The 25637-nt window shown below is 39.7% G+C and overlaps 1 protein-coding gene across 14 annotated transcripts in view; it reads right to left on the bottom strand.

Annotated features, from left to right (window-relative positions):
• ctnnd2b (catenin (cadherin-associated protein), delta 2b) overlaps window positions 1–25637 on the bottom strand; it is a 206627-nt gene that overhangs the window by 105198 nt on the left and 75792 nt on the right. For all 14 annotated transcript variants that reach the window (XM_036129208.1, XM_036129209.1, XM_036129212.1 and 11 more), the window contains one exon: window positions 25484–25596. In XM_036129208.1, coding sequence (XP_035985101.1) covers window positions 25484–25596 — 113 coding nt within the window. The remainder of the gene's footprint in view (window positions 1–25483; window positions 25597–25637) is intronic.

Here is a 25637-nt window from a genome sequence, read left to right as displayed (position 1 = left end):
TGATAGTTAATTACTGTTGTGCAAGAGGAGTGTGGCAACATGCATACAGATCAGCCAGAACATGAGAACGTAAGAAAAGCATCCAGAGAAAGGTACATGGCAGTGGCATAATTAAGTCAGGTAAAGAAATGTTGGACTACAAACTTAGATTATGCTTCAGTTGACGGTTTAAATAGAACAGTCAAAGGCAACTCTATACAAATGTGTTTTTAACCTTGATTTAAAAGAACTCAGGGTTTCAGCACTTTTGCAGTCTTGTGGGAATTTGTCCCAGATAAGTGGAGCAAAACAACTAAGTGCTGTTTCTCAGTTTTTGGTTCTAGGTCTGGGTATGCAGAGGAGACTTGAGTGAAGACCTAAGTGGTCAGGAGGTTTGATAAATTGACAAGTCTGTGATGTATTTCGGTGATAAGCCATTCAGTGATTTATACTGGATATACTAACAGAAGTATTTTAAAGTCTATTCTCTGTCGTACAGGGAGCCAGTGTAAAGACTTCAGAGCTGTGGTGATGTTCTCTACAGACAGCAGCGTTCTAGAGATCTTGTTAAGATCTTGTTGGGACATCAGTCCTTTAATCCTGGAAATGTTCTTCAGGTGATAGAAGGCAGACTTTGTAATCCTATTTATTTACCTCTAAAGGTCCAGGTCTGAGACCGTCACTACACCCAGATTTCAAAAAGTGTGAGAGGATGAGGAAAACGAGGAAAAGAACTTATGTATGGTGCTGTGGGGAAGTTGTGTTTGTAGATTCAGATCTGAGCTTTAAATTAGGTCACCAAAAAGTCCGGCCTCAGTGTTAGAATTATACCCTATGAGTCCAAATTGAGGGAGCGAGTCGCACATCCTACTGAAAATGATCGGAAAACCTTTACACACTGGAGAATCACCCAGCAGCCATTAGATTGAGTCAGACTCTCTCACCAAACACTTCCTTGTCCCGTATCCACCCTGGAGAGACATGCGACTCTTCCCCCTCTGCTACACGGGGTAAACCTTATCAGTTCTCACTAATTGAAACAGCTCACTGACCTATTGGCCCCAAAAGGACTAAGTCAAAGAGTCAGCTTTCTTTTTTTGTTTTTCCCCCTTTTGAATCTTCTTGAAGCATCAATAGAGCCTGACAGAGTAATTAGTGGAACAAGAGAGAGCTAATTGACAGTGTGATCAGCTCTCTTGCCGCAGGTGACTCCACGCCACAGTACCTCATCACTGCTAATGATATAATGCGATGTGGGGGCAAGTGGGAGCGCCCCTTCCTTTGTGTGCGCGCAGGGCAAAAGCGAGCGGTACACCAGCAGAGGGACACAAACATGTTAGCAGTAATAAAAGAGGAGACAAGAATGACAAGAATTTGCTCTAAAAACAGCACCGTATTACATAACACAAAGCAGCATTCTTTGAAGCAAAAAAGGGACAACGTGCTGCTAAACTGCTTGGCAACAATACCGGATTATCCTCAAAATGCCTCCAGCTGTTTTTTTTTTTTTTTTTCAAGCTGAAACAACTGACCTTGTTAAAACAGGATGATAACATTGGACACAAACCTTCCCTCGAGTGTGAAAGTCATACGAGGAGAAGCTCTGTCCTCATTTCCTAAGAACTGATAAGTAAATTAGCATGAGGTAATCAACGTTTCCTCTCTGTCACTGTTCAAAGCGTTAGAAATCCTGTGATTACTTAGAGAAAACAGTCGCTTTGTTACATGTCTTTTTGTCTACTTCAGCATAGTCAAGAAAAAAAAAAATCATTATTTTATTTTTGTGTTATCTGCCGTTTTGGACCACACCCAAAAGAATTATTAAAATGTTGGAAAACGTGTATGAACAGACCACTGAGCAAATGTTAGTGTGTTAAAATAATATGACACTACATAGAGCAAAATAATTTTGACTTTGGAAAGTGCCTTGAGATGACATGTTTCATGAATTGCCGCTATATAAATAAAATTGAATTGAATTGAGCAAAATAATGTTTTCACTCTTCCATTAAGAATACATAGATGGGTGGAGTGCCGGGCTAATAATTGTCCTGGCAACAGATTCTCCCACCTAAGCTGGGGATCTCTGAGGCTCCTCCAGAGGCTTTTGGCCGGCTGTCTTGCTTTTCCGTCACTTCAGGTGGATGAGCTTGTCTCGGCGAGTTTATTGTTGGGCCAAATGTGTCCCAATTTTACATGATGTATTTACTGAACAGTGCTTAGGGAGAGATGCGCAAAACCTAAAACTTTATTTTATTATATTAAACTTCTCCGCAGCTTTATCTAGATATGCGTGGCTTGTTCTTTTGTTTGTTTCACGTTGTTTGTTGAATTGGGTTCCTCAACAAACCTCTGAGGCCTTCCCAGAGCAGCTGTATTTATTATTGGAAACAAAGTTGGACTCTATTTACTATTTCTGTGACTTTTAAAAGCAACTGGTTGCAAAAGATTTATTTTATGTGTATAGTAGAGTAAAGAGGGTATAAACACAAATGCACACCATACGTCTCAGATTTTTATTTGGAACATTTTTGTCATAATAAACTTTGTATTATTGTCTTTCAACTTCACAATTCTGTAGTACATTTGGATAATCTATCACATAAAATCCCAATATACTCCCTTCCATTATTAGGTACAATTGTTAATTTGCTCGTTAACACCAATAGTAATTTAGCCAATCACAGGGGAGCGATAAAATGTATTTACTATCAAGATGTATGAAGATAACTTCCTAAAGTTCAAACCAAACCTCAGTATGGAAAAGAAGTAAAGGGATTTAAGTGACCTTGAACATAACACGGTTGTTGGTGCCAGGCAGACTGGTCTCACTATTTCAGAAAGTGCTGATTTACTATGATTTTAAACAAACGTTTCCTCAGTTAAAAGAAAATGAGCTAAAAAGAGAAAATATCCAGGGAGCTGAAGTCGTGTGGACAAACATGCTTTGTTGTTGTCAGAGCTCTGTGGAGGATGGGCATACTGGTTCAGGACAAAAATAAAGCAACCGTAGAGCAAAGAATCAGTTATTACAACCTACAGATTTGAAATACCCTTTCTGATCTGCAACATGTTAAAGCTTAAACAAGATGGGCTACAGCAGCAGAACACTAAACTAAGGCTACCATTCTATACATTCTCATAGGTACATATGTGTGTGTCTTTATATATATATATATATATATATATATATATATATATATATATATATATATATATATATATATACTGTTTTTACTATTATGAACATGTTTATTGTAAAAAAAACCTGAGTTTATTATATTTTGATTTTATTTTTATGACTTCTTTTAAACTTAAATTTATCAAACAGATCTAAAATGACAAAGTAAAACTTTACTGCCATTATATGCATTATATCACCATGTGGATATTCTGCATATTAAATTATGCTAGTTTTTTATTTTTTATTTATATTTAACTATGGACAGTAATGCTTTTAGTTACACAGTCTGAGGTAATGGTGTATTAAGTATTTTATTTTTTTTATCTTAATATTGTCTGATCTTGGTATTGTACTGTATTGATTTGTATTGTATTCTATTCTATTGTATTGAATTGTGTAATTGCAATGTATTATTCTGCTGAGAGTGGCTCTGCCTCCTGAGGGACTAGAAATGGGAATTAGCACTGGCTGTTATCTTGTATAGTTACCTTGAGTTCATTAATATTCGTTATCCCTTTGAAAATAAATAAATTCTAAGTCACACTGACTCACCAAAACTGGACAACAACACATTGGAGCAATGGTGCCTGGTATGATCATTTCAGAGGATTAGGGTGAGGGTTGGGTGGTATCAGTTGTGGTGTCATGCTGCAAAGGATAATTTCCTGGCCCATTTTGGGTCCCATAGGTCTGACTAATCATTGTTTAGAAATACACATCCTACCTGAGTATTGATGCTAATAATGTCTCTCTCTTCATGACCACAATATGTCCATTTGATGACTACTTCAAGCAGGGTAATGCACCTTGTCACTAAGCTCAAATCATTGATTAGAGTATCTTAGGGTTATGGGTAGTACGTGATATTCTACTCATGGCTGCCCAGCCAACAAACCTGTAGCAACTGCAGGATGCTATCATGCTAATATGCACTAAATGATTTGTAAACCTTGAATAATCTATGGCAAGAAGAATTCCAGCTGTTGTGGAGGTAACAGCAAGGTGAATGTGAAATACAAAGAACCGTGTCATTTTAATGTGACAGAATGAGAAAAAAGGTCTAAGGGATGTGAACACCACTTTTGCAAAGACACTTCATAACCAAGGAAAGCACCCATCTAGTGCAACTATATTCTTGGTTTCCAAATTTGTCCTGAGAGAGGCCTTTACCCAAACAGTTACGGATGACAAAATTTGGCAACTGTGTGAAAGCCCCACCTAATGCCACCTAACCATAAAAGGGGTCCATTAGCACATGCAGTATGAGAGCAGCCAACTTTGGAAAGAAAGGACATGTTAACATTAAGAATAAAATGAGACTCCAATAACTCCAATCAAGCACCCAACAAATAAGGTAAAACCTCTCCATTATAGCCCTTCCACCTAGTTGTGACTCTCAGCTAAAAGCCCCGCTTGATATCTTCAGTAGGATAATTGAGCGTTGAAAGTGTGGCGCTCAGTCATCTCATATAATGACGAACTCTCTGTAGTGCATTGTGACCTGGTATTTTCGGCTTCGTGAAAAGAGCACATTTTGGCTTTTTGGTTTCTATTCTTATTCCATACGTAATATTACAAATTGAACCACTGCGCTCTGGATTTCTGCACTAAAGGGAGACGAAATAGAAAGGCCAGAGAATGAGAGGAGTGAGACGGAGAGGGGAAATACGATACAGACACAGACAGAACAAAAGAGGCACATAAAGGTAGAGAATGAGAGGGGTAATATGATATAATACAAAGACAGGGGGAAAAAAGAGGTAAACACAGCAGAGAGGCTGAATATGATGGCCAGAGAGAACAAAAGAGAAGAGAGCTCTGCTAAATCCAATGAGGGGGGCTTAAAAGAGCGAATGCCAGAGATAGCAATGAAAATCCTATAATTTTATCCACCCAATAAACACATTCTCAACCCCATCCGTATAATCCATCTATTTCAATGCCTTCCATATCATCTGTTATCTGCGCTGACCACAAGGGCCGACCCTCTTGTAGACAGAGGCGTAAGATAACAGAGCCACCCAGAAAAGGAAAGCAAGCCCTCTGTGGCTCTTGGAAGCCATCAAACAGTGGCTCAGCTTGAGTCAACACTAATTTAGATTCAAAAGCTAAAGCAAAACCATGGTTTGCTAATTTACTCAGGGCCATTTTCCAGACGCTGTGTGGAAGAAGGAAAAAAAAAAAAACGTGCAAACATACACACACACACACACACACACACACACACACACACTGAGAAGCTTTTATTGGAGAACAAAAAGGATGACTCCTGCAAATGTAAATTATTTTTGTATGATTTTAATTTGCCGTAAATGGCTGGCTGTCAGTAGCAATATTCATAGTCGACATTATTTGTTCACATCTCGTGCCCCTTTGATTCGCACACTGTCACGGCTACTGATGCTGCACTTTTAAATAACTTAGAACGATCCAAATAACTCTGAATTAGCATAAAGAAATGTGTCAATGTTAAAAGACGGAGAGATCAAAGTTGGTCTTTTTTAATGTACCAAAAGCCTCATTGACATTCAGTCTCTTAGTTCCTTTGGCCATCAATTACCCTGGCTTTATACATAATGATGGATATTGGCAGCAATGTGTGCTGCTGCTGCCAGAAAACACAGTTATGCTAATGAGGCTGGTTGTCAGGCTGCGGTAGGGATGTCTCATTTTAGATTGACACAGTCCAAGTAAAGCAGAATCAATGGATAAAACTGGGCAGAAATGGTCAAAATATGAGGATTTGTAAGAAAACTGTCCTTACTAATCTAAGTATTTTTTAGGAGGAACTTAGTCAGGTCTGGATACAGCGGAACCAGATATAGACCAATAAAAGAATCACCTGACTCAGCACCTTTCCTCAATGCAATCAAACAGCGTTGAGCTCTCATAGCTTGTTCTCAGGATTTGGCTGGAATCTCCCAGACTTTCCAAATCTCCCTTTTCCACCACGCAATAGACACAGTTCATGTTTGATGAAGACTACTAATGAGCCAAACATGCAACCCTTACACAGAATGGCTTTTGCTTAAAGCACTTTACTACTTTGGCTATACGACGTTCATAAGAGCTGCAGCAGCTACAATTTGGACCCTAAGCATCACAGCAGTACACCGCGTATGGAAATGACTGAAAAAAAGCTGTGTGAGACTGAAAATACGGTTCCTCTGCGGAACCATCTTCACAGATCATGTTCAATAGTGTCTAAGGACCCTAACATTTGCCTAGAGAATAGCCCCCACATGATAACACCACCAGCAGCAGCCTGAACTGCTGATAGCAAGGAAGATGGATCCAACATTTTATAATGTTTATTTCATATTCTGACTCTAACTGTATGTTGTTGAGACTTATATGACCAGGTAACATTTTCCTATTCACACACTTGATCCGTCAAAGCTGTAGGGAGCTTGTGCCTGTCGCAAGCTGTCACCAGTCTGTCACAGGACAAACAACTATGCACACACACACACTCCATTTAGAGGCCAATTAAGCTAACATGATTGTTTGTAGACTGTGGGAGGAAGCAAGGATTCTTGTCCAGAAGCCAAAAGGAGAACGGTCTAATGCCATGCAGTTCTTGCTGCAGAACCACAGTGCTAACAACTGTGCCTTTGTGTAGTCCCGCTTGGTTTGTAAAAAGTGGTTATTTTAGGTTCTGTTCCCTCTCTATCATGCCCAACCGCCTCTGATGTCAACAAGTCCTTGTTGTCCACACAGCTGTTTCTCTGTGAATGTTTTCTCTTTTTCTGATCATTCTCTTTAAACCTTGAGTGTGGAAATCCCGGTAGACCAGTAGTTTCTGAAACACTTGGATCTGTCTGTCTGGCACCAACAACCACATTCATGAACGTCAGCAAGTCATCTTCACAGTTTCTAGATGCCTAAATGCATTGAGTTGCAGCCACATGATTCGACAACTCACTATTTGTGTTATCCTGCAACTGAAGGTCTGTAGCTAATAAAGTTGCTGCTTAATGTGTGTAATAATGATGACAAAAGTAATAGTAGAAGACTTGATGCAGTCTAGCTATACCTATGATTAAACATGCCAATATAAGATCCATTGACATAAAACACGTTGAGCGAATGTACTTTTAACAGACAATAGTCACATAGACATTGAAAAATCTATGGACACCCTTACATAACAACCAAAACACTCCAATGATATCTGAAATTGTTAGAAACTGATAAAGTTGTAATGGCAGCCCTTCTTGTTTATTCTATACTTAACACAATTAAAGTTTGCCTTTGATTATTGAGGTCAACTGAAATAGTTAATCTAATTTAACAAATGACAGTTTCATGGATGAAAGACCGTACCGTTCATTTGATATTTCATGGCAGGCCACTGATCGTTGCCAACTGGCAAAATCTGTATCTCATAATGAGACTTCTGCATTTCCCAACAGGTAGGTCAAGCTTACCTTAAGTCTTTCTGATTAAACTGCTCAGACTGTTTAGGGTTTCCAGGGTGTTGTCTCCACTCTGCACTTTTCAGATCATTTTTATAGATGTTCAACAGGATTAGGTTTTGGGCTGATTGAGGGTCATGCAGGAAAAGTCAAATGTTGTTGTTTTGTTCAGCCATCATTGATCGCTTTAAGTTATATATTTTGCGCATTAATCCTGACATTTCTGACACCAGACAGTATGTCCAGTTCTAAGACTACTCAGCGGTTTAATCTTCCTCAGGCCAGGTGCATAAAATCAGCCCCAAGACAAAAATGGTAGAGTCTGACCCCCCATTTATTTAATATAAACTTTCTTGTGAAAACTCAGAGATGATGTGAATGAGAAAAACCTTAAAATTAGTCTGATGAGTCTAAAAGATATTCTTCCTGAAACTTTTGGGCTTGTCAGCATACATGCAGGTGAATTCCATGGTGGTTTTTATTAGTTGTTTTTTCTTTTCCAATCAACAGTGAAGCCCTGCTTGGTCCTCTTTCCATTGAGCCCAAAATCTTTCAAATTATGACAGATGGTGTGATCAGGTGATGTAGTTTGACCTTGGAGTTCAGCTTGAATGGCTTTGGCTGGTTTCCACGGCTTTTTCTACCATTCACACTACCTGTCTAAGCAACCCGGGTTGCATATTTTCTTACACCCATGTCATTGGACATTGGCTAAATTCCCAAGAAACTTATTATAAAATGGGCAACTTTGATAACGAAGCTGCTTGGAGATGGTCTTCTAGCCTCTATCTGTAACACATGTATCACATTTTTTTCTCTTCGACCTCCTTAGACTTTTGCTTTTGTTCAGTCTGATGCACACAACAAGAAGACGCTACTCAGCAGTTTATTCACTCTAAAATATATTGAATGGTGACAATTATATAGGAAACTCAAATACTAATTAGGGTTAAACGCTTTGTAATGCAAGGATTATTGATCTCTCTAGGCCAGAAGACATAAAAGAGTATATTTGATAATCACATTTAAGCCAATCACTTTTCAGTAGAAATTAGTTGTTAATAAGCTGTAGGGATACCAGCAAGTATGCTTGCATCTGTATGCCGGGAGAGTGTTTATCTCTCTAATGTAACATGCTTATGTTGGTAGGAATTACCCCAATTATAAAGCTGCACAGCTTTATTCAAATGTTGTCACATTCATAGTGAGTCCCACTATTATTTACCTTTAGAATTACCTAACCTAACGCTACGCATTATTAGGCAAGCAGCGCTTCTATTGCTAAATTTCCATGGGCAGGATACTATACAATATTGCATTTAACAGAACAGAGATAAGCCAATCCCGTTCATAAGAAAGCTGAATACGATAGCAAAGTATCGATAACAGCCTGAATTCTGCTAAATTATAAACCTCCATTGTGTATTTGTGTTGCTATGGTAATAGCTGCAGTTTGTTGTTGTTGCAAGCCAGCAGGAGAAGCCTGAACAGGATATAATCCCAAATGTGTGACCTTTAGAGGAGAAGAAGCCGGTGTTAGACCTACTCTGTGCGAGTCTTACACACTTTAGACTTACAAGCCAGTTTGCTGCAGCAAGCAGTGGGTAAATGTCAACTTTTTTTCTTTTATCCTCAGCAAAGAAATTGACAGCGTGTCTCCTATAAACTCTTGGAAAACTGCTCTATAACACAACACTAAAGAGCAAGCATGACAAACCGGAGTCCCTTCAGAGACCAATGATTCCCCTCCCAGCAATATTTCCTACAACTGCCAGCTTTCTACAGTGCACTAAACTCCTGTACTCTTACTGTCCGAGATAAGACCAGCTACTATTAAATTACGAACACCTTCCAGTTTTGACAAAGAAGTCAGCTCTAATAATTGGTTTCATCACCGTGTTGTGTTGTGTGCAACGTCCTAAAGTTCAGAGATCTTTGCAATTTCCATGAGAAAACTGAGCAATGCAGCCATCTATTATCATTTAACCTCTGTTTACCACCATGTCTTTTAGATGGAATAAGCTTACTGATGCTCTAAATACCAAAGTAACAACTACATCAAACATCTTCTGAAATGGAAAGATCGAAGTCTTTCTCCCATGCGGATTTCACTTTCCCAGAGACGGTAAAAGTCGCTTTCACATAGTTACAGCATAAGGTCCAATATAGGTATGATTAGACCTTTGCCTGATGGTTGTACACCAATGAACTCATCTACTAGGCTATGTCGGAGTTCCCAGTATCTGAAACACTAATTTTTTTGAAGAGAGTAATCCAAATTATGCTTGTTTGTTCTTTGTAAAAATATGTTTAAAGTAGCTAACTTCTGGATTGACTACACATTTACCAATAGATAGGGGAAGAAAAGAACAACTCCTCTCAGCCGACTCATTAGAATTATGTCCAGTCCAGATGGTGCAGTGTCGAGGGATAAAAACAGGATTTAGGAATGGCTCGTCCTTTTAGTGTTTCTGTAAGTGCTTCTTAATACGTCATAAAAATTCTAATATTCTAAGCCCAAATTGCCTTTTTAGTTTCTACTTGAAGCTGAGCATGAGTGAAAGGGTGACATCCGGAACAATGTGGGGAAAGCCTTACATCAGTCTTTTTATATACTGTCATGGGAATATTAACTGAGGCCACTTTAAGGTTTAGTTATATTACTGTAGGCAAAGAGCAGGTGGAGGGCAGCGGCCTGGCTTGGTTCAGCGTTTTTATATATAGGATGTCGTTCTCAGGTTGCTTGGAGCTGCATATAGGAATTGATCACCATTTGACAAGCAGAAGACAATGTTGCTTTCCATCCAAAAACACAGATACACTCATCATCCTGCAGAGGGAGATTTAAGCTGCGTTTAACTCCACTATGACATTCCTGTTGCTGAAAGGGGTGCCCAAACCGGGCTTCAGGACGTCAGCAGGGAAGGGCGGCAGAGTCTAGACTACCTATTGTGGACCTCTAATTACCTGCTGAGCCGGATGATGGAGGTACCCAGTGCGCTCTGTAAGCATGTGCTTTATCTTAGCGACTCAGATGAATTCTACCTAATTACACTTTATGCAGAAACAATGGGTAACTGTTGCTGCTTTGTACGAGTACTATCTGGCTATGCTGCATCTCATATCTCAGGAGAGGGTAGAAATGAACAGGTTGAGAATGTCAAGAGCCTCGGGAGACTGCCGGGCATAATGACTCAGAGTTGCTGAGAGGAGCGTAATGTATGGCAGACTGAGTATGGAGCAGGAAATTTGTCGACTCAAGGTGGGCTGGAGTATGAGCTTTCAGGGTGGCCTTGAGCTGTACGTTGATTTTAGGAAATACAGACGAACTAAAACTTGAATTAAAGCCTGAAAGTGCAACTACCCTTTACGTACATCGGTTTAAAGATGGGTGCAGACCTTAATTTAGTTGTACCAATTCAAACATTTACCGTCAAGACTAAAACTCCACATTGAAACAAGATCTAAATGACTTCAAACAGGATTGCATAGTGGTACAAATATTTGTGTTAGACAAGCTGAAAACCCATGGAATTTATCAGGTTTACAGTCAAACCCACTGGTGCCACAATTGGCTTGACTCGCTAGCAAGTCCTAGAAAAAAACTTTAACTGAAACATGAATGCATACTTATTTCATTAAGATACATTTTAAATTAGTAATATCTGACTTCCTATTTTCCTGGGGTGTAAATATGATGGGATACAGAGGCTCATTTCTCTTAGCCATGCTTCAAAATGGGAAAGAGACGCGAATAGGCCATTTGTGTATGGCAAACGTGTGTTGATCTTTATAAATCAGAAAATGTCTACAAAAATAATGCTGTTAACTTAAAGTTGCCCATATCTACAGACAGAGAAATAGTTCAAACTTTAAAATGACTGGAAATGTGACAAACCACGCTGAATGAAGACCCACGTTTAACTTGGCACCACCCACAGTGAGTAGGTTAGAAGGTAAATAAATTCTCCAGATTTAGATAACTGCAGCACGGTTTTATTAATTTATTTTTTTTAATTTTTTTTGGCACACCGTGATGTTACTGCAATAAAAGATTAGTCACTTCAAGATTTTTTTTACACATATTTACTGTATATGCCAGCAAATATGAACCGTGCTGTCCCCGTGCAAATCAAGCGGTTTGTTTCCTTGATACATTACAGGTTCTTTAATATCAAGAGGCTATTTCTGTGTGACTTTGTGCCAATATGCACTAATCAAGGTAGAATGCTAAAGCCACACCTTCATTGAAAAAGCTGGCAGGACCTGTACTATTGATCAGTTCTAGGAAAAGGATGAACCAAACATATTAATTCAAAACTGAAAACTACAGTAGAAACAAAATCCTGATCAGTTATTCTCTCTTTAAAACACAATTTATAGGTGTGCCACTCTATATTTACTCTTGCAATAATTCACTTTTCTTTTTCCCCAAAGCTGAATCTAAGCTCTACCCATTATGTCACCATGGCCTCCTAAATAGCTTTTTTTCCCCTGTTTCCTGAATGAAAGAAGCTTCTGCAAATGTCCTTTTTGTTGGCTTGAGTCGATATGCAGACATATTTTCACTAAGTTACCCGAAGCAGCAGAAAAGAAACTGCCTAAAGTGGAGCTTTAGGGAATAGGTAATAAAATAATGCTGCATTCCAGCACCGCAGCGGCATTAGAACGGAGGCAGGACAGTGAAGGTGAAGAGAGATATCCATCTTGTCTGCTTCTGATGCACGGGCACTGAGGTGAGGAGGAGTGCAGCTTCATTTTCCTCCCCACACCCAGGAGGAGGGAGCGAAACACGAGACCCTTTGAAGCAAGTGATTAAAGCGCAGCAGGATAAGGCACAGCTCGCCGTTTCTGTTACGCCTTCCACATGCCCCAAACAAATGGCTAGGGGGAGAGGCGGAGGAGGTAGAGAGAGTGAGACAGGGAAGCAGAAGTCTCCCGTGACCCACTAAATTGGTCAAACTGACTACCTAGTCTGCCAGTGTGGGAGGCAGCCATTTTGACTTGGGGCCAGGAGTTAAACGAGGGGCGAGGAAGAAGCCATGTTGGTTCCCAGTGTGAGATCAGCCAGTATTTCAAAAAAACCTCTCAGTGAACTGCCCAGAGATTTTGGCGCAAGAAGTTATGTTTTTTGCAAATATATAATCTAGTTTCAAAACATACTTTGAGAGCAGGGCTTTTCCATAAAATAAACACAAATAAACATATGACGAAATAAATAATGACAGAGTTAGACGTACATTTTGTGCCTTGCACAAAACCCTTCACCCCCTTGAACTTCTCCGCATTTTGTGTCGTTACAACAACTAAATTCACTATACATAATGGGGGAGTTTATATGGCAGACCGACACAGTGTAGTGCATAATTGTGCTGTGGAACAAAAATCACACAATGTTTAAATGTTTCACAGTGAAAGAACTGAAAAGCATTGTCTGCATCTGGATTTAGTCCATTGTACTCCAACACCCTTGAATGTGTCAAGTTTAAGTAACACCAAGGTCACATTATAAATAAACACAATCTACCTGTATGTAATTTAATATCAATATCAATATCAATATCAATATCAATATATATATATATATATATATATATATATATATATATATATATATATATTTGAAGACCACAATGATCCACAGCTCAGGAGGGAGATTCTGACAACACGGCAACTATTTGTTGTGCACTCCACAAATCTTGCCTGTATGGATAAAGGATAAAGGGTAAGAAGAATGTCCCCCTTGAAAGAACGTTATGAGAAGTTCCATCTGCAGGTTGCCAGGATTCTAAAAGAAGCTGTGCTGCATGGATTAGACTCAATTTAAGTTGGGCCTACATGCAAACATGCGAACAGTTTGTCGCCGTGAACTGGTCACAAACAGACCATACGCATGGTCAAACATGATGTTGGCAACATTATGCTGTGAGGATGCTTTTTCGTCAGCGGGAATACAGATGACAGGAAGATAGATGGAGCTGAATACAGGGCATTCCAAGGAGCAAACCTGGCACAGGCTGCAGAAGTCTTGAGACCGTGGTGGAGGGTCTGTCAGCACCATGACGCTAATCGGACAAACAATCAGGCCTACATTGGAAGGCTTTAGACTAGACCATTTCCATGTGTTAGAATGGTCCAGTCAAAGTACAGACTTAAATCCAAGTAAGAAATGGTGACACTTTAAAACAATTATGTTCCCAGACAACTCTTCATCAACTATGAGCCATTTTGCAAAGACGAATGAGCAATAGCGCCAGTCTCTACACATACAAAGCTTGTAAAGACATACCCCCAAAGACTTGCTGTTGTAATTTCAACACACAAAAATCTAAACTGACGAAGGGGCTTAATGCAAACGGCACACTTTTAGATTTTTACATTAAAATTGTTGAAAAGCATGGATCCTTTTCCTTTCGCTTCCCTTCATAGTTATGCACTCTTTGTTGCCATATTGTTGGCACACAAAATCCCAATAGAATATACAGAAGGGGGTTGTAAATCTTGTAAAATGTGAAAAACGGTTAAGGGGTATAAAGACACTTGGAAAACACCGGGTGCTTCGCCGAAGATAATCTCTCAGAGGTTTGGCTGGGATACAACTGTGTCGTATCGGTGTATGGACGTTTGAAAAACGTCTATCAGAAGAAATGATAAAATCATAGACTAGCAATCATCTCTTTAGTACTCTGCTGAGATCTGAACAAGATTTTCCAGTTATCAGTCTTCGACATACTGAGCCTGACATAAACTATAAATAAGCATGACTGTCAATAGACCAAAAAAAAAAAAAAAAATATACACCCTTTGGGATGGCTGTTCAGAAGCCACTTATTAAAGAGACAGCAGAGCCTTTCTCTCTGCAGGAGCTAAAGATTTGTCTTATAATGGGATGAGCTTTGTTCACAGAACATATTCTGACATGCTCTCATCTGCTAGTCTTCAAAACAAAAGAGAAGAAGAACACCATGAGTGAGGACAATTGTGCCCCAGCTGCTTGCAGTGAAGCACAACCTCATACTATTATTAGCTTCAAAGATAATCCAAGTCAGCTACTATACCTTATAGTTTCATTTGGAGAGAGGCAACTTTTTTCTAATGTCGGTTCTGTACGTTGCCGCGACAAATTTTAAACGAAACGTCTCAGATGCGGTCGAAGCGCAGTCTTTCTGCTTTAATTCAGTGGGTTGAAGAGGACTATTGTGAAAAAAATGTGAGGTACTAAAGCCTTTTTTAAACACAATCCCTTCATTTCAAAGGACTGAAAACGTTTGGACAAATGAAATAACTGAACATAAAGGGTTCATTTCTAATACATGGCTGAAAACCCTTTGCTGACAATGACAGCCTTAAATCTTGAACTCATGGACATCGCCAAGCGCTGGGTTTCCACCTTCTCAAAGTGCTCCGCCAGTCCTTTAATGCGGAGGCTATATCGTATTATCTTTTTACAGGAACTTTGTAATAAAACTTTTAATAAAATCCATGGCTTATGTTTTCTACTTAACTATATGGACAATTTTTCTCATGCAGTACTTTGAATATCTTTTGGGAAAAAAAACATCAGGTCCCATTCCAAGTTTTATTATTTAAGTCCACCCATTCCCTTATTGTAGTCTGTTCATGTTAGGGCCTTATCCAGAATGTTTCATTGAATTTTGACATTTTTTTTTTCTTTAGACAGACAAGCCAAAGCTCTAACCATCTACTCTTTGGCTGGATAGACGTCAGATAAATTTTGCTGGCCTCGGCTGTGGCCGGTTGCACTCTGACACGTTGCTGCTGCCCGTGCACTTTCAGCAGCCGGGGCTCCTTCTCTTGAGTCAATACGTCCCAGCAAAGCAACTCTTCAAAATGGTACACCGCCAGAGATAAAGAGAGACTCCAATCCCCCCTTCCCTGCAACCCTAAACAGGATGGAAGATAATGGAAAATGGATTGGATTGAAATGTAGTGGGTGTAAAAAAAAAAAAAAAAAAAACACAGAAGAGGTTTTTACAAATTTAAATAAAATCATAAAAATACTTTGAAAATACTTACTTGCTTAAATGATGCAAAGAAAAACTAAAAACTGAAAATGTGTAAATATTGGCATGGTAAAAAAAAAATAGTGAGGGAAATATCTTTTAGTATTAATGAATGAATAAATAATGCATATTCCAAACATACCTAAATCTTGTAGTTAAGCTGCCGAATTGCAGACTGGGCTTCTTTCAAGTCAGCATAAATACATAACTATGCTTCTGACAGAATGTATGTGTATTTATAAAGAAGAGTGTGCTAAATACATTCTCTCTCTCTCTCTCTCTCTCTCTCTCTCTCTCTCTCTCTCTCTCTCTCTCTCTCTATCTATCTCTCTCTCTCTGCGTGTGTGACTAAGAAGGTTTTTTTAGAGCTTAGCTGTGACAGTCCCATCTCTGTTCTGCTGACAGATCAATAATACAGTCACAAATGACTGTGAACACCAGGAGCATACACACACACACACACACACACACACACCAACGGACACACAAATCCACAGCTGAGTGTGTCAGATGGAGTCTGTCTGTGACTGTGGAGGATATTAGTCTTATTAAGAGCGGCTGGGCTCCAAGTGACTCATTTTAAATTAGTGCATGTCTGTGAGTGTTAGCAAAGCAGCAGGTTAGAGGGGCTTATAACAGGAGAACCAATCCCCCACCAACACCCCCAGCCTATCTTGGCTCCCCTCTTCGCTCCACATCTCCACCTTCTTTCTTATTTGACTCCCTGTTGTCTTCCCACTGTTTGTATCAAGGACCCTTTCATTTCGTGCTTCTTATTATTTTTTGCATGGTTCAGAAACAATGCATGCTTTAGATTTGTGGATTATAAAAAGGCAAAGGTTCACGCCTTTATGTTTCATATGACATGAAATTCCAAGTTGTATAACAAGTGTTGAAGACACAGACTAATTTATCCTCTATACTAAGAATAGCACAGCCTGCTGGTTCTAGCAGATGTTGAATGTAAAATTAGATGGTCTGAAGTGCAAATGGACCCCTCAAGAGGTGACATTTTGTCTATTGTGTACTCCTCCATGGTAATGTTCAAGATGACATAATTTAAATACCAGTTTTGACCAGGACCTGCTTAGGCCGTTCCAAGCCCAAGGTGTCAGTGACGGAAATTGATCTTGCTCAGAAATACAGACAGTTGGAATAAATTCATGCTTAGCTGTGATTTTTTGAGCACGTTTATTTCCACAAACTCCTGCGAAGGGTTTTGACTGTTTCCTCTGCCTCCCTCTATGGATGACTACGGCCTATTACAATGATCCCCAACCAAGGGGGGCCCTCACCCCAAGGGGGGGGGGGGGGGGGGGGACCAGAGAGCTAAGGGGAGGAGCCAGTAGTTAACGCAGAAGAGGCTGTTGACATGTTTTTACACATATAAAAAATGATAATAACTCTAAATCATGATCAAAAGTTGGCCTTAAACTTAAGATGCAGCCAACACTGCTTTAACCAAGTGGCACTTCTTGAAATATAATGATGCCTAACAGTCCTGCGGTGAAATGGGGTGGGGGGCCTTTTACTAAAAGGACAGTTTTTTTTTGTTTGTTTTTTTTTGGGGGGGGGGGGATTAACAGTAGCAGAAATTAGAGCATTTCTCTGAGACAAGCGAGCGCTGCGTCTCAGCAACGCCGCGGACAGACTCACATGTGCTGTGAGTCCAAGCTGGCAGCCGACGGCAGCCGACAGCGTCTGGGTAATAAGCCCTCGCTGGGCTCGCTAGACGGGTCACATTTTACTGCCATACGACTCGTGGTGGGTCTCGCTGGGTGCTGTGCCTGTGGCCAGTACATGCACTCACACAAATATGCACACTTTTCACTCAGCCGCCAGACAGGCGAGCAGCCGTGTGAATCCGATTAGCGGATAAACAGTTCAAATGGAGATGAGGCAAAACACACTTGTTTAACAAGAGTGAATCTGAAATACAAAATTGACATAAGAAATATATATTTTTAAACAGCTTTCAGCTCCAGTTATGTATTGTACTGGAGTTTTATGGAATGTTACACCTAATTCACTGCTCTTTTCATTATATTTCTCCCTACTTTTATATAAGGAGGTGTGATTTTGTCAATAAAATTTGCTTAAAGCAACTAAACCCCACTGCAGCTTTAAACTGCGTGAGGAAGCCACGCCTGTGTCTGGACCTGAAGGACTGCATGAAATACAGACTTCAACAAACAATGTCATGGAAAATGGCAATTAGTGGAAGTCAGCAATGAAAAGAAAAAAGAAAAGCCAGCAGGACCAATCACATACACTGCAAAAACGGAACTTAAAATAAGTAAAATGTTCTTAAAGTTAGTGTATTTATCCTTGATTTGGGCAGGTAAATAAGATTATCTGCCAATGGAATGAGTTTTTTGACCCCCAAAATAAGATAATTAGACATCCTGCACTTGAAATAAGATGATGGAAATGGATTGTTCCTATTTTAAGTGCAAAAATCTTATTCCATTGGCAAATAGTCTTATTTACCTGCTCAAATCAACAACAAATACACTTATTTTAAGAAAATTTTACTTATTTCTAGTTCCGTATTTGCAGTGTAATGTCAATGTCTGCCCATCTCACTAACTAACCAGCATTAAAATTGAGGACATTCGTGACAAACAGAAATATGAAGGCCAACGAACACAGATGACAGGCCAGGGAGAAAGTTCTGAAGAAGTTTTAAAGCAGAGTTATAAAACAATAACCCAGACTGAGCACATCCTATAGAAGTTACCAATGCATCCTCTAAAAATGTAAAGAGTATAGCACTAATGCCTAGACTTGGTAGTTTATATACGCTGACAGGCTAGGTAAGTAAAATAACAATCAAGGAAGATGTTAACTTGGGGATGCCGCGGCATTCTGGGTGTTCTGTCAACAAGACAGCTATAAGCTACAGGCCTCACAAATCTGAGTTTTATGAAAAAGTGACAAGAGGAAGGTAGTTATTGAAAGAAAGTAATCAGAATTCCATTTAACAGTCTGCCAAACGCCACACAGGCGACACAGCTCGCATGTGAAAGGAGATGATCTGGTCAGATGAGATAAAAATGTGCCTTTTGTGAAACATGACAGCATCATGACGTCGAGATCCTTTTGTCCAGCAGGGACAGGGACGCTGGTCAGAGTTGCTGGGAAGATGGAAAGAGTTAAACACAGGGCCATCCTAAAAGAAAACCGGTTAGAGGCTGCAAAAAACTTAAACCTTTTGCAGGAACCCCCCCCCCAAACATAGAGCCAGCGCTAGAATGAAAGGATTTAGATCAATTTAAGTGTTAGAAGGACCCAGTCCCAAGTCTAGACCTAAATCCAATTGAGAATCTGTGACAAAAGGCGATGCTCTCAGGCTAATCTGACTAAGCCTGAGTTGTTTCCCAAAGAACCGGCAAAAATATATGTCTCTAGCTGTGCAACTAGCATACTTCAAAATTATTTGCAACCATTACTGCGTTTGCAAAATGTCCAGTACTAAGAGGAATTTGACACACACAAAATATGCTTCTAGGACGACATTTCTTAAACGTTCTCACATATGCAAATATAGATAATGTCTGAAAGTTGAACGTGAACAGCTTAACCACATGCATCGGTTTTAATGCGAAGCTTTAAACGGCAGGTATGCATGTCTTACATTGTTTTGAGGAGACTGAAGGAGGGGCCGCAGTGTTAGTAAGGTACTGAAATGTAGAATATGCCTCTCAGAAAGAAGTGTACAGAGGGGTATTGGGTGTGTAAGGGAGGGCCGGGGTGCTGGAACAAATGCTCTGAAAGGCAGTGCTTCTGTCGGCTTATTCTGCAATCGCTGCTTTAAAAGCGCAGACCGATGCGGCCAGCTAAATGAGAACAGAAAACGTCTATTCAAAAAGAAATCTCTGGAGGAACATTTAAATAAAAAGGAAAAGCAACACTGATCGCATGAACGCGGCCCATTCTCTACCACTTCCATTACTTTTTTTTATCGCGGCAAATAGCCGAAGCGCTCGGTAATGCAACACAGCCATTGTGTTCTCTCCATTCGTATCGGCACCGGTCGTATCATTTTTTTTTTTACTGCGCCTCGGTCTATGCACTTGTGCTTTGTCTGGGTTTGGGAATAAGGGGCTGGCGCTCCAGAAAAGGAGTTTGACAAATTTATCAAACTAACACTAATACGCCTCACTAGCCAGAGGAGTTCTACAAACGTTGATGTCATTACAGATTAACTGGATTTAGACAGAATCATCTCTCCGATTCAACACGTAATGTGGTGTTTAATTAGTTTTTTGGGGAAAGAGAATGGATTCCTTCGGTCATGTTTGGCAATTTAGAGCCCGGGAAGCGGTGAAGATAAGTTATTTAGTCCCAATAATAAGATCTTTTTGGGGGTAGTTGGAAAGAAGGACAAACTGTGACTAAAAAAACATTGGATTTTAAGTTATGAATCAGGATAAGAGTTGTGAGGTGAAAGAGAAAAGTGTGATATCTATTTGTTTTCCACCCACCTGACTAAATACACATTTTACTCATTTCTGATATAATAAAGAAATCAGCAAATGTTTCTGGTTATTTCTTATTATTATCATTATTTCCAGACTTGCACATCTAGAAACAGGAATATTTGCTAGTTGTTCTTGAAGCATCTGTAATTGAACAGCCAGAATTCTGGGAGATGAAATTTATGGAGTCCACATCTGATCGCTGCCCTGTCCAGATTTCCCCCCACCTGGGAGCCATGGATCTTTGCAGCCCCCCCAGAGCTGCCACAGGCCTCTTGGTTGCTTCTCTTACTTTAGCTCTGTTGTTTTACGAAATGCGTTGCGGTTTGTGGTCATAACCTGACAAAATGTGAAACAATTCAAGAAGCATTAGTAATTTCACAGGCAACTGTTGTTCCATTTAGTAATTACTTCCAAGTAATCAAAGTTAATGGTCCATAAAGAAGAAAAGAGAAAACTGCAATCCCCAGGACAGTCTACCACTCACTAAACAATACCCCCATCTAATCAAGTCAGAAAGATGGAAGCAGTTTACTCCATCTGGGCGATGAAGAAAAAAAAAACATTTCTTCTAGACTCCAAAGCGTCTCTCATCCCGTGTTGCTGCTGTTTTAAATTGGAGCTCTGAATGCCGCCTTGTCAGAGCACTGAAGAGCTAAATACGCGCACCAGCTAATTAGACGGTTGAGTCAATCGGATTTTAGTCCATCCTTCTGCTCTTTGTGGGCCTGCTCAAATTGAAATTAGGATTTCTATAGAAGCAGGTGAGTGATTAGCTCGGGACAGACAGAATCCCCACTCACTTAGCAGAATGAAAGAAGAGAAAAGATGATGGGCTGTGTTCATCTATTTGTCTCTGAGTCTGTTTACGGTAGTAGGGGTTAGACAGAAGCAGACACAGAGGTTTTAATCGCTTCGCGCTATCCTGAGAGGATGGCAAAGTGCGTTAGCACCACCGTGTCCGGATAGCCAGGAGCGCTGGTGAACATGTAGTCTGGGTTCCGCTTAGAGCCAGGACGGGAAATTGGCCTGGACTCATTCAGCAGTAGATACTTTGACAGCCTCTTATTCTTACTGCACAATTTTCTCCTTCTAATCACAGGGAACGAGGCTCAAAACAAACAAACAGGAAGAATTCCAACTATGACAGCGGTGTAATATTTTCTTTATGTTTGCTTGGCTCAGCAGCAATTTCTGTGTTTAATGGACGATAAAAACACCATAGAGATGGGGGGCTTCGTTGAGTGTAATAAAAGTTGTTCTTAATGTCCGAGTCCATTTAAATTATTGTTCGTCAAATCAACGATTCGAGAGTTGGTCCAAAAATAAAAGGTTCTAACAACGTATGCAGTTTAGTGTTCACATAATTCATGATGTGGTATATAATAAAAACCTTTATTTCTTTCCAAGAAATATCCATCATAGAAATATTTTATAGTGATAAAATCAGATCACTTTCTGCATTGAATTGTGCACACATCTATTGCTTCATGATTTTGCGACCTAAATATGCTTTGTGTATGCCAGAAAAGGCACCCTGAAATTCTCTTGTATCTTCACTAAATTAACATAGTGTTCCCTGTTGATTTCGGCTTTCCCTTGATATCCAGAAAACTTGCTTTAACGATCAAGAACAGAAATTATTTAAACAGTAAGAGCTGACAACAACAAAGTTTCTTTAAGTGACATAAGCTATGTAAGCTTATATAAGTTATGATTAAAGTGATTTATTTTACTGACATGGACTTATTCTCTGCATAAAAAGCAACAACAAAATGTAATGGTGTATTTCTTTAAATGAATAACACAAAAAGCAATGTTCCGTATTTATGTGTAAAACAAATCCCGTCTTAAAGACATGCTACATTTTTTTCTTCTACAGAGGAAATGAAAAAAAAGATTACTCCAACACCTCCAAGCAAGGTCGGCATAACTTCCTCTCTGTTTATCTAAAAATTGTTAGGGCTGCTAAAATTGACTACATCTTTTGTTTTGTCTCTAGCAACAACTATAAATCTAAGTCATGTTCAGTCTTTTTAATTCACTTTTAAACTCAGTTAAGAATTATGCTATTGTGTCATTTTCTGTCCGCTGTGATGCTTTTCTGAAATTCTAAACTGAAACAGTTTCCTTTCTTTGGTCTCCCACACTTTTCTCTCTTCCCAGTTAATCTGACCCTTTTGCTCGCTACCTAAGCTCTTTTTTGATCGGCTTGAGGCGACGTCGTTATGGTTCAATTCAGAGGTAGCAAAACAGCGACAACTGTAACTCAGACTTTATTCCAACTTGTCTTTTCAAAGACATTTTCACTACTGTTGGACCAAGTGTGCTTGCTCTTATAAATGCCTGTCTCACCCCCAAATTCCACATCTCCGTGACCGCTCTGTTCCGTGCACGTCCGTCCGAAGGAGCAACTACATGGTTATTTTAATTAATGAGGAGAATGCTACATTCTCCGTAACTTCTCCGAACGGCATCGTCAGCGGAAATGCTCTCGGTCGTTCACTGTCAAAATACGTAACAAGTCCAATTTTCTGCTCTGTTCTGGTCCGCCGGACTCCAGCCAGGTCAAGCTCCACAATTGCGACCGTATCAAACAGGAAAAAGAACGCTAACAACATCTGGTGTGTCAAAGTAAAATAGGGTAACGAGAGATTGGTAACTACAAATTAAACATCTTTTTAAATATTCCCAATAAGGTTAACCGCTTTATTTAAATATTGGATGCAAACTACTGGTTTTTCTCCAAACACGGAAGCAGATTTGTAATTTAATATATATAGGCTTTGTATATAAATACAAAAACATATAGGTTTTTGGTGGCCAATGTGCTCACCCATACTTGATGGAAGTTAAAATATGCCGAGTCGATGTATAATCACCAACAGAAAAAAATTTTGACGCTGTTGAAAGGATGAATTAAAAGTTTGTTTTGTTTCTGGCTTCTTTATATCCCCTTTTTTATCTCGTGAATTCATACATCTCGCGCATGCTCTCCTCGAGCACCAAGGAACTCACCGCGGATGTGTTTCCTTTTCTAGGACTCACAGAGGCGGTCTAGAACGGAGCGGACTGGTACAACACCGGAGGATGTGGAATCTGGGGGTTAGACCTTGATGTGTTGCTTCTTCTTTGAAATATGATACAGTGCAACCTCTTATCAACAAAAGTAACATGGACCCTCAGTGCTAGTCAGTCTTTAAACTACCATTCCTGTTCAAGGTTTTAGAACTGGTGCTTCATCAGCTGCAAACTGCTTTCAACAAAATCTGCAAGAAATTTCAATCCAGATTCAACCCACATCACTGTAAAGAAACTGCCCTTCTGAGAGTAACCGATGACCTTTTGCTAACAGTTGACTCAGGTAGCCCCACGGCCCTGATCCTCTGAGTCTAACCAATGCTTTTGATAGTGGATCATCAGATCCTGCTTTCATGTTCGAACTGCTGTGAAAATACAGCTCCTAATGTCTGAGATGTTATCTAACAGCTTGATGCTTTTGAGTTCAGATGACTGAATTCTCCTCAGCTGTGGTGTCTCTCAATGCTGGTGTACCTCCAGGCTCCATCCTGGACACTTTCTTTCTTTTTACTGTATTTATAACCTCTGGTGTTAATTGAAAAAAAAAAGACACCATATTGTGTTTCATTGTACTGATGATGTACCTGCCTGTAAAACCAAACTGTTAAAACTGCACTTAGCCTTTATCTAATTGCTTCAATGAGGTCAAATCCTGAATGTGCAGCAACCTCTTACAGTAAATCTTAATAATCAGAAGATAATACAATCAGTGTCATTACTTGTGTTCTTCTAACGACACATCGAGCTCATGATCTGAGACAATAATCAACATCAGGTTAAACAGTGCAATGGCAAATGCAAAACAACCTAATCATTTCCCTTTTTTGCTTTCCACAACTAAAGGTTCCCCAAAAACCCAAACCGTGTTTTAAAGAATCTGTCATCCACTTAAAATAATGCAGTCCAGTTTTAAATAGGATATTGCAATTTGTCAGAAAACGTATGCCTTTTTGTGTTTTAACAAACAGATAAAGGTTTCAGATTCTTGTATATGATTCAGGTTTGATTTGTTTGAGTTTTTATATTTTAATCAAAGCACTCCAAACCATTGTCCGTTAGATTGCACCAGTTGTTAAGCAGATGCTAATTGTAGCATTTTAGCGGCTAACAGTTAGCCAGTCACAGTATAGTCACTCTGTCACTTTTTCTTTTGTACTGACTAGCCAGAATGCTCCATCATCTAAACAATTTAAAAGTGGCGGAGGCTTCTTCTAGTTGTTGGTCCACTTGACATATTCATTAGTAGGCCTGATCATCACAATAGGACAACTCAAAAACTTCATTTCTCACTTCAAAATAAGAATTAAACCAGATCCAGCAGGTTGTCAGACTTAAAACACACACCTTGACATCCAAAGGTTATAATAAAAGCTTATTCTTAACCACTGACAGAAGTCATATGCGGAGCATATGCTGAGACACATTTTATTTTAATCAGGACTATTTTCAAAAGATATTGTGTAAATAAGCAATAGAAAAATCAAAGCAGATGGATAATGCCCTTTATTCATTCATCAGGGTCAAGCCGCCCCGGGTAGTCAACCATATCTCTTGATCATTTTATGAACTAGCACAGCTCATACCTGTTGGCCATAATTACATTTTGCTATCCCTTGTTTTTGACTAAACAATTGCTTTAATTTTTGCTGTAAAATATTTTCAGGGATGCCATAGTTTGTGACAGTCGGACAGGATTAAACAAGGAGACAGCAAAGTGGTTGAGAATGGGTGATTCAAATGCCACAACTATGTCAGTTTGAAGAGTACAATCTACCAATTAAGTTGTCTGGAAATTTTCAAGATGGGCTATTATAAATAATATTTACCTGTCTGGCGTATCATTATGTATGACAAGCACCCAGAGTTTCTTCTTCTTTATGTTTTCCGCAGGCTTGTAAAGTGGAAGACAACAGTGGATCCCGGCTTTAAAGGCTTCAAATCGCTAACCACATTTAACTTGCGGAGCGAATCAAAATCCCAATAGTGGTAATTAAAATAGCAAAAATATATATCTTGAGTATCGAAACGTAAAATGGGCAAACCAATTGCTGCAAGCTTTACCGTTTAACCTTGGAGTAAGTATAAGCACAAGAGAATGAACAGGATGCAACGCACTGGGGTAAAATGTCCCGCAGCCTGACTTCAAAAGCGAAATAAGAGTTTTTGAACTGTAATTCCCAGTGCACACAATCGGGGAGCGTATCTCCAACATGACCAACTGCAAAGCCAGTAACCTGCAAGGCCGCAGCTGCCACACAAAGCTAAACATACAGAAGAGGACGCGGCAGGTGTCAGAAACATGTACGCGACACACACCTGATGCTAGTCATGCTTCCAGTCTCAGAGCCGAGCTTGCATCTCTCCAGCTGACTGGCAACAATCTGTCGTTCGGCTTCCAGCTCCCTGGTCAGGCGTTCGAACTGCAGCTCCTGGAGAGAGGGAGAGAGAGCGGGGCGACGTGTCAAAACAG

This window comes from Fundulus heteroclitus, unplaced genomic scaffold (assembly GCF_011125445.2).
Source record: "Fundulus heteroclitus isolate FHET01 unplaced genomic scaffold, MU-UCD_Fhet_4.1 scaffold_146, whole genome shotgun sequence".
NCBI classification, from domain to species: domain Eukaryota; kingdom Metazoa; phylum Chordata; class Actinopteri; order Cyprinodontiformes; family Fundulidae; genus Fundulus; species Fundulus heteroclitus.
Note: the sequence above shows the minus strand (reverse complement) of the source record. Positions and strands in the feature narration are given on the sequence as shown.